Source organism: Grus americana, chromosome 9 (genome assembly GCF_028858705.1).
Source record: "Grus americana isolate bGruAme1 chromosome 9, bGruAme1.mat, whole genome shotgun sequence".
Taxonomy (NCBI): Eukaryota; Metazoa; Chordata; class Aves; order Gruiformes; family Gruidae; genus Grus; species Grus americana.
This window is the reverse complement of record NC_072860.1, coordinates 27,014,271-27,027,475: the sequence shown is the minus strand read 5'-3', so window position 1 is coordinate 27,027,475 and position 13,205 is coordinate 27,014,271. Positions and strand designations below refer to the sequence as shown.

At 44.0% G+C, this 13,205-nt stretch overlaps 1 protein-coding gene across 1 annotated transcript; it reads right to left on the bottom strand.

The window, feature by feature from the left end:
• Window positions 1-741: 741 nt before the first annotated feature.
• On the bottom strand, window positions 742-12,486 carry LOC129209812 (ovocalyxin-32-like). The gene is made up of 6 exons (XM_054834794.1): window positions 12,079-12,486; window positions 5,241-5,303; window positions 4,146-4,320; window positions 3,303-3,439; window positions 2,407-2,469; window positions 742-2,310 (listed from the first exon to the last, which is right to left on the bottom strand). Exons 1-6 carry the CDS (start codon window positions 12,310-12,312, stop codon window positions 2,152-2,154), a joined length of 831 nt encoding a protein of 276 aa, XP_054690769.1. The 5' UTR covers window positions 12,313-12,486; the 3' UTR covers window positions 742-2,151.
• Between the last annotated feature and the right edge of the window lie 719 nt (window positions 12,487-13,205).

Sequence of the window (13,205 nt, the reverse complement as noted above, 5' to 3'; positions counted from 1 at the left end):
TGTGGGTGGCTGTGGGGGAAGGACAGCAGCACTGGCCAGAGCCTGATTTGGGGGTGCCCTGGGTTCTGTTTCTTCATGCGTGGTGGTGGGTTTTTTTCCCTTTAATCAAATTTGAGATGGCACTCGTTGGTTATCTGACTTGGTTGAACTCTTCCTAGCGCAAAGATGGAAGAGAGCTATTCCTCTTGTCTGTGCAGCTTACAAACAGGCTCTGCGTGGGTGTTTTAGAATTCCCCGTGAACCCATCTGAGCCTCGACTCGGATAATGTCTACATTGATGTCACCAAGAATTTTGCTTGAGTAAAAACTGTCTAATTGTAGGTTCCGATCCACTGACTGAAATCTTGACCCTAAAGAAGGTGGTTAAAATTTTGCCTTTGAATTCCAACAGGTTTGCTACTTTGTCCAGAAGTTACCATGCGGTTTCTTAACTCATATAAGTTGACGTTGGTTATTAGTAGTTAAAGTTATGCAGATCTGGCGACTTGGAGGTGCCCAATCCTCTGTTCTAGGTCTGGAGAGCAGCGACAAAAACAAGGTAAGGAAACTACACTTGTGGTTAAATGCATTGCTAACGTGGAGCCTCAAAGTGCAAATCCAGACCTTTTTCTTGGTTTAATTCCAAAAAGTATTTTCATCCCCAGTTTCTCTAAGAAAAGGTTGCATTATACGCTCTTATTTCATGCTTTTGGTGATGAGAAGTGTGTTACCAGCACAAAAGAAGACACCAAGAGTGTGAAATGCTGCTTCACTGAATTTATTGTAACGCTTATTATGTGCCAATATAAAAAGCTTCAGGCAGTACAAGCGTATCAGACTCTTAACAACTGGTATAAAATGTCTGAATGTGGGGGGTTAACAGATCACCCGGCCTGAATATCCCCCGGTGAAAGCTTTTACCTTAATCACCGTTACCGATCACTGATAGCGCGATATACCACGGGTTCCAAAGAACGTACCCATGCCAGCAGGCAGCGAGCATCCACCACTTGTGTTCCTAAGGAAGGTGTGCTACTGATACAGGGTGCATTTAACCCGGCGGAAATCTGGCTAACGGGGGGAAAAAAAAGGTGAGCTCGAGGCGGTGTGGTGCAATCTGAGAGACCAAGGGCAGGACGGTGGGTCTGCTGTCAGCCCAAAGGGAGAATTTGGTGAGAAAGGATAAAAGCGTTCTTGCAGTAGGGCTGTGTTGTGTCCGGCCGGGTACAAGACATGGCAGTCGTTAGTGTGAGCTGTTTGACGGGGTACTCTGGCAGTGGGCCGTTCCCTCACCACCCCAAATGTGAAAATCCGTCTGCTCAGAGCCTTCCTGTCCCTGCAGGTCTGTTTCCCTTCCAGGTAAACAGCGAGAACTCTGTCGTACCACAAACAGACGAGGACAGCATCCTCAATTCCTGTCTGACAAAGCATTCTGGACTGGTGACAGATGTGGGGAGACAAGAAAACATGTTTTCCTTACATCAATATTTTCCAAGTTGCCTTCACAAATAATGAGAGAAGAAACTTTTTGTGTCAGCTCAGACTGCAGGGCATGGTGGCGCGTCGGCGGGACTCGGGCTGCGCAGATGCTGGTTACTGGCTTCTCTCGGGCTTTGTGGGGAGACGTCTCGCTGCCCACGCTCGTCCGTGTCCTGTAAAGGCCAGACGCTGGGAGAAGATGGGAAGTTGGGGTCAAACAGCAGCATCATGAAACAAAACCCAACCTCGACCCTGCGTAATGGTATTTGGTTTATTGGAGACGTAAGTTAAAAAAATCAGCATGGATCTAGCCCAAAAAACGAAACAAAAAAATTAGTAGACAAATATTTCTTAGTGACAGATTAATACTTTTCTCAAGGTTTTTATCCAAATATATTAAACTTTGTTTACAAACTATGTTACTCCAAGTAACAGTAAAGTTAGTGACAGAAAATCAACTTGTGTGTGTTTAGCTGGGTATATATGTAGTAGCAAAGGTTTTAGGTAGAACTCTAGAACACGTGAGTCTTGCAGTTTAAGAAATCGGAGGAATTAATTTTGGAACAAAGCAGAGTAGTGAAAGCATTCAAATTCACTGCTGTGCGACTTGTATAGAAAAGTTACCCCAACTCCAGGTCTATTAACACAAGGATTTTCTCATTTTATACAAATACATAAAGCTGACAGTCTCTCTTAAAAATTTGCTCCCGTTTCCTGTAAAATCCCAGCAGCTGATCCGGATTCCATTCCAGAGCTGTCTTCGAGCCCCTGGTTCTCTGAAGCACAGAAGTATTTCACTTTCAGAGGGTGGCCAGGAAGCCAAGTGAGGCGCATGTGGCATGAAATAATTTCCTGGAGAACAGATGTAAAAAAAATACACATCTTTTAGCATCTTTATACTGCTTGTCTGTTGATGAAAGTAGGTATTATACGCATACGCTTTCTTACCTGTGTTGGAATTTCATGGAGTAGGACAGTGTAGTCGAACTCAATAAAATCATCTTTCCTTATCTGGACGTGTATCAAAGAGGGAGAAAAAAAAGATCAAGAACACAAGTTAGATTGTGGAAGTTTCGAGTCTACCCTGATTTACTTGACGGCATTTAGCTTGCTTAGGGGGTGAGATGAAAGGGCTCGAGAGGGCTGTGGCTGTTGGCTGGAGTAAGACGAGTTTTGTATGTGGAGTGACGGAGAATTAGGAGCATTTCCTGCATAAAAACTTGGAAGGCATGAACTGCAGCGTGGCTCTGTGGTCTGAGCATTCTCTGACATGAAACTAGGCTGACTCAGATGCTAATTAATTGAGTTAACCCCCAAGTAAATTTGAGAATCTTACCTGACTATTAATCTCTCCTTCAGAGAAATCTCATTCTAAATACCTTGGGAGTAAAAAATGAACGCTGCCTATCGATCACAGATGACTGATGGAAACAAAGCTCGGGGAACTCCTACTCTGTGTGCCGTGGGTGTAAGGTATGTTCCCCAGAGAGTGTATGTCAGGTACTAGACTGATGCTACCGTCAGGCTTTGCTAGGAGGGCAGAGTACTAGGAGCGACTTAGCATGGGGCTGATGAACTGCAGGACCCTATGCTCGAATCTCCTGATTAAACCTGCAGAAGTCAACAAGGCAAACCAAATTTTGTGCAAATGAGTAAAATTTTTCCACCAAAATCTGGACAAAATACTTGTCCAGAGATGGAGATGTTTGTATGGAGAATCGACTGGGATTTTGGGAGAATCGCAGCCATTGCAGAGACTGTGAGCTGTTGACGGCTGTTGTATTCTCTGCTGCTTGGTAGATGTAGCTTCTGTAACGCGGACGTGTACGTCCCACTTGGCTTACCCACTGCTTCACGGACTTGACTTGTGCCATGAAGTAACCCACGTTCTCTGTTGACTTTTCCCACATTATGTAGCTGCTGCCAGCAACAGCCAAAGCCCATGCTGGCTCCAGGGCAGGTTCAATATTGCCATAGCTGTCTGCAAGGGAGAGAGAGTGTCATGTAAAAATGATTCATTCTGGCTGTTCAGCAGAAAAAAACCCCAACAAACCACGGAATGCTTTTGCTTGGCATAGCACTCTTCCTGGGAAGACTCTTCCCTCAGATGTGTTACGGTCTTGAACAGGGAGAAGAAGGATGCTAGACCTGCAGTCACAGTAAAAGTACGAAACCGTGACAGAACTGAAATTGCCAAGAGACGCTATTTATTCCCAGGGTCTCTGCAAGGAGGAGAGAACCCCAAGATCCATGATAGTGGAGGTCCTTAGCTAGCCAGGAGGAAAAGCGGGACTGGGGCGCTCTGTTTCCAGGGTGGAAAAATTCTGTTAGTCATCCCCTGTGAATTCCCACCCTCAGCTGGGGAAGGTGTGGGGGTTAAGGCAGTTGTTACTATGTGAGGATGTTTTGCATTTACTTGAATATAAAATTGCATAGGCTTGGTTTTAAATCCAAAACACCATCACAACGTTGTGTTGGCTACCATTGTTGCTAAAACACAGCAGGTTTTTTTTCTCCCCAAGAACTGCTGGCAAGGTGGAATTGTTTGGATAGTTAGCCCTATGGTTTTAGAGTGCTACTGTAAATAGTCTGCTTTTTAAAACGCATGTACATTTGCTTGTGTTCTTAAAAGTGCCCAGACTCTTTGAGATAAAATGAAATACAATTGGTTATTTGGAGGAATCTACCTGGAATATTGTTTCCCATTATTGGTTTGGTTTGGTGCCTTATTTTTTGGTAAAGTCTGTTGTCCTCTTCTTGGATCTGCTTCTGGTCTTTGGTTTGCATGCACTTGATATTGACAACAGGCGGAGACTTTTTCTTCGGATACAAGACTGTAGCGATGCAGCTCCCGGCATTTTCCTATAAAGGTAGAATTGAAAACTGTTATTTTTCATCAGGATTTTATTTACCAGCAACACATTCTTAAAAAAGCTCTTGGGATTAACATGTGAAGCATACATAGGGAGTATGTATGTGTCTTTATACGATGCTTTGTATGAAGCTGTACAGGGGTCAAGACAGTCTTTAGATGGATTTTTTTTTTTTCCCCAGAAACATAAATAGGTTAAAACCAGAAGGCTAAAGTGATTTAACAGAAGTTTTCAATTAAAACATAGCAGAAGTGCACCAAGTCATCCTCAAAATATGTTTGAGAGTTCTTAAGAAATAACACTAACTGATAACAGGGAATTTCATTGTATGATACTTCAGCCTTGAAAGAAAAATAATCTAATGTTTCATATTAAATTCTGAAACTAATCTGAATTTCATACAATATGTGTGTAATGGAAAAGCAGATGCTTACAGTAAAACTGCTAATGACAACTGTCTGACAGAATGAATGGAGGGGTTCTAATTAAAAAGAGCACACAACTGTCAGCTCTTTATTCTCATTTTGGTGGGTGGATGCAGCAGGAGCTACAGTTGGATCGCGAGGGCTGTACTGTCCCACTGCGTTTGGGCCATCGCAGAGTTTCACTCGGGTGCTTGATGGCCTGATGTGACTTAAGCAAGAGAATCTCTGCAGGCGCTGAGCAAAGCAGGTAGTTACGGTGCTCTGACCGCTTGGACGCCAGCGGAGGCGGAGGACAGCTTAGGGGAGATACTTGGGTGATGCTGTGAGCAAACTGTGCCTCACGCTGGAAGGCAGGGAGAAGCATAAAGGTAAGTCCATTGTGAAAGATCCACTTATGACAGCACTTAAATATACCCAGTTTTAGGGATGTCGAACTTCATTTAATGCACACTGGTAGAAGAAACATGGTGGACCATAAACTCACCCCGCTTTTGTAGTCTTCAGTAGTGAACTGCAGGTAGTACTTGTGACCAGAGCCTGGGATGTTCTGGAAGAAAGAAGGATTCAGCCATCAGTTAAGTATAACCTTACATGCTCTAACTCCCGGAGGTGTTGCCATAAGCGCAGAGGCAGGAACACAGGGATGCCCTGGCTACCTCAGGGTAGCACTGTAGCATCAGGAAATTGGTCAGATGAGATGATCCTAGCAGCAAATGCAAAGGGTCTTAACAACAACAATAAATAACCTTTCTATTAAGGGATGTTTTGAAGCCTTTCCTCACAGAGAGCTGCAAGAAGAAAAATGCAGTTCAAAAAGTCCTTCGCAGGACAGATTGATACTGAGTAACTTTGAAAATAATAAAATTACAAATCAGTGTTCAGCTTCCAAGGAGGTATTTTTTGTACAGGCTGTCAGAGTGTCCTTGAATATACAAATGAATCAAATCTTCCTGACTGATTCACAGCTGAACAGCAATTACGCAGGCTAATTTAATCTTAGGGATGCTAACCTCTCCGTTTTTTTCTATTGTGACTGCAAAGAGAATAATTTTGCTGCATAGCAGGGCAGAGCAGGATTTTGATCTGCCTGCTCTGTTTTGCCCTGAATATACCAGTTATTAAGTTGCCCAATCAACTATCCGAGATCCTGCTTGTTAAGGAAAAATAAGACTCCTTGCTGATGGGAAGCAGCCAGTAGCACCTCTTGTAACACAAAACATCAGAAAAGCCTTAGAAACGCACACCTTTGAAATAGGTAATTTTCTTGGATGTGGGTTTTTTTCAGTTTGTTTTGGGTTTTTTTTTTTCCCCTGTTGCTGACAGAAATGGTTCAGTTAACAAATTGTATTTTTGGGGTGGGATATCGCAGACTGTCCCAGCCCCAAGCATGCTGAAACAGAAACTAGCTTTTAATGTTGGCTGTGCAAAATACTAATTACTCTAAAACAGGATCAGTGTCTCATATAGAGAAACATAAGAGCAAAGCCCAATACAAAGTATTTGCATTATCTGCTCTTTACTTCATTAGTCTGGCCCTTATTTTCCTACCAACTTTTATATTCACATTTGAAATTTCTATATTTACTTTTGAGTGGGGAGTCCAAGTAACAAATAGTGTGGAAAATGTTATATTTCTTCAACCGATTGCTTGTACAGTGGCATTTTGTGTCGTTGATCCATTTGGTATATGTTTCCAAGCCTTTCCTTTGGTTAAATCAGCTAGAAATAAATGAAAGAAAATAAAGTCTTTTTATATGCTATACTGTGATTTATTAGACAAGCTTTCTGATATACCAGCCAGGCCACTTCTCTCTCTGAAAGTTCATTCCTTTTGCACGTGTTAGCTGGTTTACTGAGAGGCATTCTCCCTTCTCATAAACCTCTTCTTGCTTCTGTTTGCTACTGCTGTAGGATATATTGTTACACGGGGACATGTGTGAGCCAGTATGTAGAAAATGCATTTTACTGCAAAATGCAAGCTTAAAGCACATCTAAGTACTTAAAGTACATTTAAGTCACATTACTGTATTCCAGCAACAACACTTATTTGTTAGTCTTATTTGTTTTTGAAGTACAATACTCTTCAGATAAACAGGAGAGGAATTCTGGCTGTTTGCATAATTTTGAAGATTAGAGCCCAAAGCAAACGTGCACGTGTTTTATTTACCTAAACTTGAGCCTTTGTGTTCCCATCACCCTTTCTTCCAGGAAGCCATTAATTGTATAGTGTTAGCAAAGTTTCATTCCCAGGGCAAGGCCATCAGCCCAGCACCTGCCTTTAGTACATACACAGAGTTACACACTGCAGATAAGAGGGCAAATTAGTCACTTGCTCTGCTGTCATGAAATCCCCTCTTGAAGCTTTACAATGGCGCAAGTCTGGAGCTGGACCCAGTTGACACCGTGAAGGGAATGGAGAGAGGATTAGTTCGGACTTTGATATCTCTTCTCTGCCTCCTCATTTCTCCCCTTCTCTCCTGCCCCCGTTTGTGTATTGGCTAAAATCTTCTCCTCAAAATGACAGATTATGACACAAGCAGACACTCTTGGTGTAGCAAAATGGTAAAAACTGGCTTTCTGTAATGCAAGTTTACAAGAGTCAGTAATTTGTGGAGCTAAAGGAAGGGTCTAATCTCTCATGATAATCACTGCAATTAGGTCTAAGTTTCTCGTTACTGTAAAGATACCCAAGGAATGTTACCACTATAATTTCTAACATTCCTCATTTGATCAAGTATGGGTATTTTTTTAAGCACAGTGACCTAGGGTTATTCCTTGTCATCAGTACCACAGATGAGAGAACCTGAAATAAAGTCAGTTGTACTATCGTACTTCTGAAGCAGAGGAAACTTGGTGCTGGTTTAACTCCTGATAGTGGATGGGGTTTCCTGCTGAACCTTTTCCTCAAGTACAGCAGCCCGACTGCACAATCCCAGTTACAGCATCAGGGTCTTAATGTCTGCAATGGAAGCTCTTTCATAGTTAAGCCAGATCTTTTCTGTGCAGCCTATTCAGTCATTTAAAATACATTCAGCTTTTCTTCCAGTATTATTTGCTCTTGCATTGGTGTCACGCATTCTCTCTGCTAAATTAAAAACCATTTTTATAGCTGTGGTAACTTTAAGAAGAGTTAGTGATCAGATTCTGACAAAATATCTCAGCAGTTTCATTGCATTTGCTTGATATTGAGCACTAATGAAGAAAACAAAATCCATTGGGTCTTATCATAAACTTATTATTCAGTCTCTGATTCTTCTCAACAGAAGGATATAGAAAAGCTTTGTGAATAATGACTTGGTAAACACACAGTTTAAAAAGAATACATAATTCTGTGCTTATGTGGTTTTTGAAGTAGATACTCTCTCTTCATTTGCAAGAACTCCACCATAGCAGTCCTACTCACCTAGAAAGCTTTCAAGTGGCGCTAGAGAGCTAAAATACGTACTCAATCTGGCTACGCACACCAGAGAGCTTCTTTGATCTTACCAGGGAGAGGGAGAAGGTACAGTTGGCATGAAACCATTTTAACTTTTACAAAAGTATTTCTAGTTTCTAAGAAAAACATCACTTTCATTTCCACTATTATTTTCCACTATCATCCCAAAAATGCATCACTGTAAACCATCACAGAGTGTGAGTTAAATAAGAACTCAGGAATATTTGACATCACACAGTGATGGCTGGCTGAAAAAGCATCCAAAAGAAGAAAACAAGTGAGTAATTCATTTTTCCACTGAATATCTGGGTCACGAGATTGTTTTATTTCTGGGCTCAAAATTAATGCATCTTCCATGACAGATCTTTAGTACTGTAAAGGCCAGAATAGTAATTTAAGAGCAGTTTCATTCCAGGTCCTGAAGGAGGTAGTTTCGCAATTGGTTTATACAGCTCTAACTGCCCACTGGCACGGAAAGGGATGATCCCTCTCTCACCCCTTGCTGCAGGTTTCCCTCTCTTCTCCTGTGTGTTTCCCCTCTGGCATTTCTTCCCTGGGATCAGTTTTCGGTCGCTGGATCAGAGAGGGCTGGCCTGATCACTAAGCACGGAGAGAGAGTTGTGTCCTTTGGGGGCTTGCCCAGGGGGATTCCCACTTCGCAGCCCTGCCACAGGCCCTGCAAGCCAGCTCAGGTGGCCTGTGGCTTCTGAATGTGTGGTGGAGGTGTCCGATCCACAAGCAGCCAGGTGAGCTCTCAGGCTGCCCCGGGCAGCAGGGAAAAGCCTGCAGAAGTGGCTGTTTACCTCTCTGTATCTAGCTTTCCTCACACGATTTACCTACCCTGACACTGATTTTACCTTCTGTGCCCTAATGTGGGGTCCTGACTGTTGGAAATAAGTCAAAATCTTTTAACTGGCCTCTAGTATTAGGACCTGTTTTGTGTCGAGATGAGCTTGTGAAGAGAAATATCCATCTGTAAAATTGTATTTTGTAGTCCAATTTAAGCAAATGTTGCAGTTTAGCCAAAAGATTACCTAGCTTTACCTTTAGACTTCACCTCCTGGTTCACCTACCTACTGCTCAGTTATGATTTCCAGGACAGCTTGGTATGGGAGACTGCTACATCAGTGTTTTGAAAGTTTCTCTCTTGAATTCTAGGATCTTCTTCAGCTGGCACACACTAATGCTTCTCTTCTCAAAAATGTATTTTAAAACGCAGCTGTCAACGATTCCATGAGATGCATGCTGCTGTTTCCTAGAAGATACTCCCTTAAAAAAAACCCCACATCAGTGAGAAGGGACAACAAAATGAAAACTGCAGCCAATGGCAAGGTAGGAATTATTCTGTGTTTGCCTTATCTCTGCTTTTGTTGCAAGGAGAGAAAAACACCAAAGTCTCATTTTATCTGAACTTGAGAAATCCTTCACATCTAACAGAGTTACCATACTGGTGACTGTCTCCAGTCCTGTTTCTAATTACCACAGTTTCATTGGCTAGTGGGCTAATAATGTTACTTTCTAAATACAAAGTTCATGATTAAATTCCATAATAAAATTATCCTATTTTTACTAGATCAAATAATATATTAATCAGTATATTACTACCAGTAATATACTAGCCTTCTTGAAAAAAAAAAAAATAAAAAAAAAAACCAAAAAAATGACCAACAAAAAAAAAACCCCGGACCCCAACATTTCCATCTCTTGCATTCACATAATATAGCACATTCCTTCCAGGAAATTCTTTTCATTTTTTTTACAGTGGGGGACAGGAAAGAAGGAAGTAACAGTGTCTAGTACATTTCTCCTCTTGTTTTCACAAAGCAGGCAAAGAAAAAGGGGAAATAAACTGCAGAAAGGGGTTACAGCAAGCTCCTACAGCACCAAGTACTGTGAGGAAATAATGAGGCATTTCACTTCTCTATAATGAACCAGTTTTTTTCCTTCCTATATTACAAGGCGGGTGGCTGATAGTGGAAAAAATCCCCTCCCCACAACCAAAACTACCTCGCAAATACTCAGTTACACTGGGGCTGGAAAGAGGATCTGCACCAACCTTTTACTTCTGATATGTCTCTTTACAAGATCAGTGCACTGCTTCTAGCAGGGCACGCTGCTCCCAGAGGCCATGTTCTCGTTCTTAAAAGAGGCACAAGCATTTGTATATGTAAATATATGCATAAGCATACTACCTAGTAAATACAAAATAAACACTTCTAGGTTTTGAAAGGAAAACAAATAGCAAATTTGTCATAGATATCTGCAGCAATTTCATAGGAAGAATGAAATCCCCATCCTCAGCACCTCTTAAAACTACATGTTTACTGATGATTTTGGGAATGATGATGAGAACAGTGAGTTACCTAAAGGCCATGGTCTCAGATAGATCTACAGCAGGACATCATGTTTGCATTTCCAGACCGGTAGCGTGAATAACACTATCTTTCAGCCTTACGCTACGCAAAGTAATACACAAATTCTGAATTTTTATGCAGTAGCTTGTGTTTCATCAAATTTAATTGGAAATTATTCTGGTCTGTTAAATGTTGTGTGCAGCTCAAACAGGCTTCAAATTGTTTTGGAAACACTGCCAACTGGGATGTATGTGGAAGACTGAGGCTTAAGTTCAATGTTGTAAGGACTGCAGTAGTACATCCTAAACATTTTAGGCTGGCTTGGAACTTTGTTCTCAAAAGGGAACATTTTACACTACACCATCTTATTCTCGGTGTTAGCGAGGGCCTGGATTGAGCGAGCTGTGCAGATGCTGAAGGACAGATGTTGTAAGATTTCCTTTTCAGATGCCAGAGCCATGAAAAGAATCTCATGGAATCCAGTGCTGTATGTGGCACTTCACACTGGGAATCCAAAATAACCAGCCATCGTTTTAGGGAGCTGCCCAGCACTAGGCTGAAGAGAAAGACTAGATGAGAGGTCTGGTTTTAAATCCCATCCACTGTGATAGCTCAGACCCTCCTCAGCTCTCCAGGAAGGTAGTGCTTTCCTCCCAGGACCTACAGCCTTGGACAAACGTTCCCTAAAAGTTTTTGCCTGTTCTTTTACTTTCAAAACCTGAGTGAGCTGTAAAACCAACGCAAAGCTGTGGCCCGAGGAAGAGGAGGGCTGAGTGGCGGTGCTTGCAGGCAGCGGTGGGGCCCTGACGGTGGGGGCAGGCTGTGGAACGGAGGCAGGCATGGCGCAGGCACGCCGGCCGTGCCCTGGCCACCGCCTCCAGCATCCCTGACCAGCTCTCTGGGCTGTGAAAGCCTTGCCCTCATTGCTGCCTCTGTCTAGGACTCCCGCCCCTTTCTGTCACCTCAGTTTGACTTGTTTTTTGGAAGATAAAGGGATATTTTCTGATGGGAACTGCATCGCCTTTAGTTGTAGCTCTTGGTCTCCAGAGGTAGAAAGCCAAAGCCTTTCCTTCCCTACTTGCACAAAGATGATGGTTGCTCCAGAAGCAATTCTGCTGAAAAGGTTTACTTATCAAACTATTTTCTTTCCATCATGTGCCCGCCACGTGCCTCGGTTTCCTCTTTCCCTCATCTATGCTACGCTGCTTCTGATTCCAAGTCGCAACCTCGACCAACATACAGGGTGCTGGGCTTGGATTTGGGGGATATTTAAACCGTGAATAAGTTAATGACCTTTCGAGGCGCATCCCCACTGCCCTCTGAGGGGACCCGGCTGCCCCCGGCTCCCTGAGGGAAGGGACAGCAGTGTCCTGAGGGAGGCGGGAAGGTGCCTGCTGTCCAGTGCAGGGCCGCGCTACCCTCAGGGCGGCTCAGTTCCCCACCACTGCCCTACTCTTATTATAATAATTATTATTAATTATACTTTTCCCCACACCAGAGCCACCCCGATACCCCTCTGGTTTCCCCCCTACCTTCAGCGCGGCCTTGCGGACCTGCCCCAGCGCCTGCAGCGCTCCGGGGGACGCCGTCTGGAAGTTGAGGTGATGCAATGCCACCCTCGCCGCCCCCGCTGCCAGGCGGCTGCTGGGGTTCAGTTCCCGCTCGGCGTTCGGTGCCGCGGCCGCCGGTAGCAGCAACAACGAGCTGAGGAGGAGGAAGAAGAAGAAGAGGAAGGCGGCGGGCGGCGCGGCGCTGAGCCCTTGCATGGTGCTGAGAGACGGTGGGTGACCGCGACGGCTCCGCACTGAGGCGAGCTCCGCCGAGGGCCGGTACTAATAGCGGGGCTGGGGAGGTGGGGGGGGCCCGGCCCGCTACCTCCCGCCCTCCCTCCGCCCGCTGTCAGTGCCGGGAAGCGCTCGGGGAAACTCCTGTCCCTTCGGCTACTCCTTCCTCATCCCTCCCACCTGCTTCAGCCCGGTTGGGGGGTTTAAGGGGGGCTGGGGGGGTGTCTGAGGCCCCCCCCCCGGCTCCCCTCAGACACCCCCCCAGCCCAGAGAGGTGTTCCAAGACACACATGGCAGTCGTAATACAATTATAACAACACATATCAGAACAAATAAAGGTAATTATGTGGAAACACCCCCCCATTATCTCCTCCTCGGCGTGTCGACAACTCAACACTTCCCAAAACTAAACAGGCTCGCTCAGAGAACGCGCTTTTTCCCCGAGACGCAGCTGAAATATTCCAAAAATTGTACACAAGAAGCAGGAGGGAAACGTTCCTCCCTGAAATAAATCTCACTAAGGGAAGTTTTTTTGGAACTTGGTATGGTTGTATCTCTCGTAGAGTGAAGCAAATGAACAGAGACAGCAGCCCAGCGGCCACATTCCCTTCAGATGATTTTTTTAGGACACAAGTGGGCTTGCTGCCTTGTTACTCCTGGGAGCACCTCTTTTGGAATGAATGTGGTATAACGTAAAAGACTGCAATACTTCCTAGGTTAAAAATGCTAGGTTTTTTGGTTTTTGTTTTAATGACCTCCTCTATTACCATTTGAGCAGATGGGTATTAGTATGCGCAGCTGGGAATCTATTTTTATGCTTCTACGTGTGTATTGGGGCATGCTTCTGGGCTGGGACGTCAAAGCAGCAGATCAAA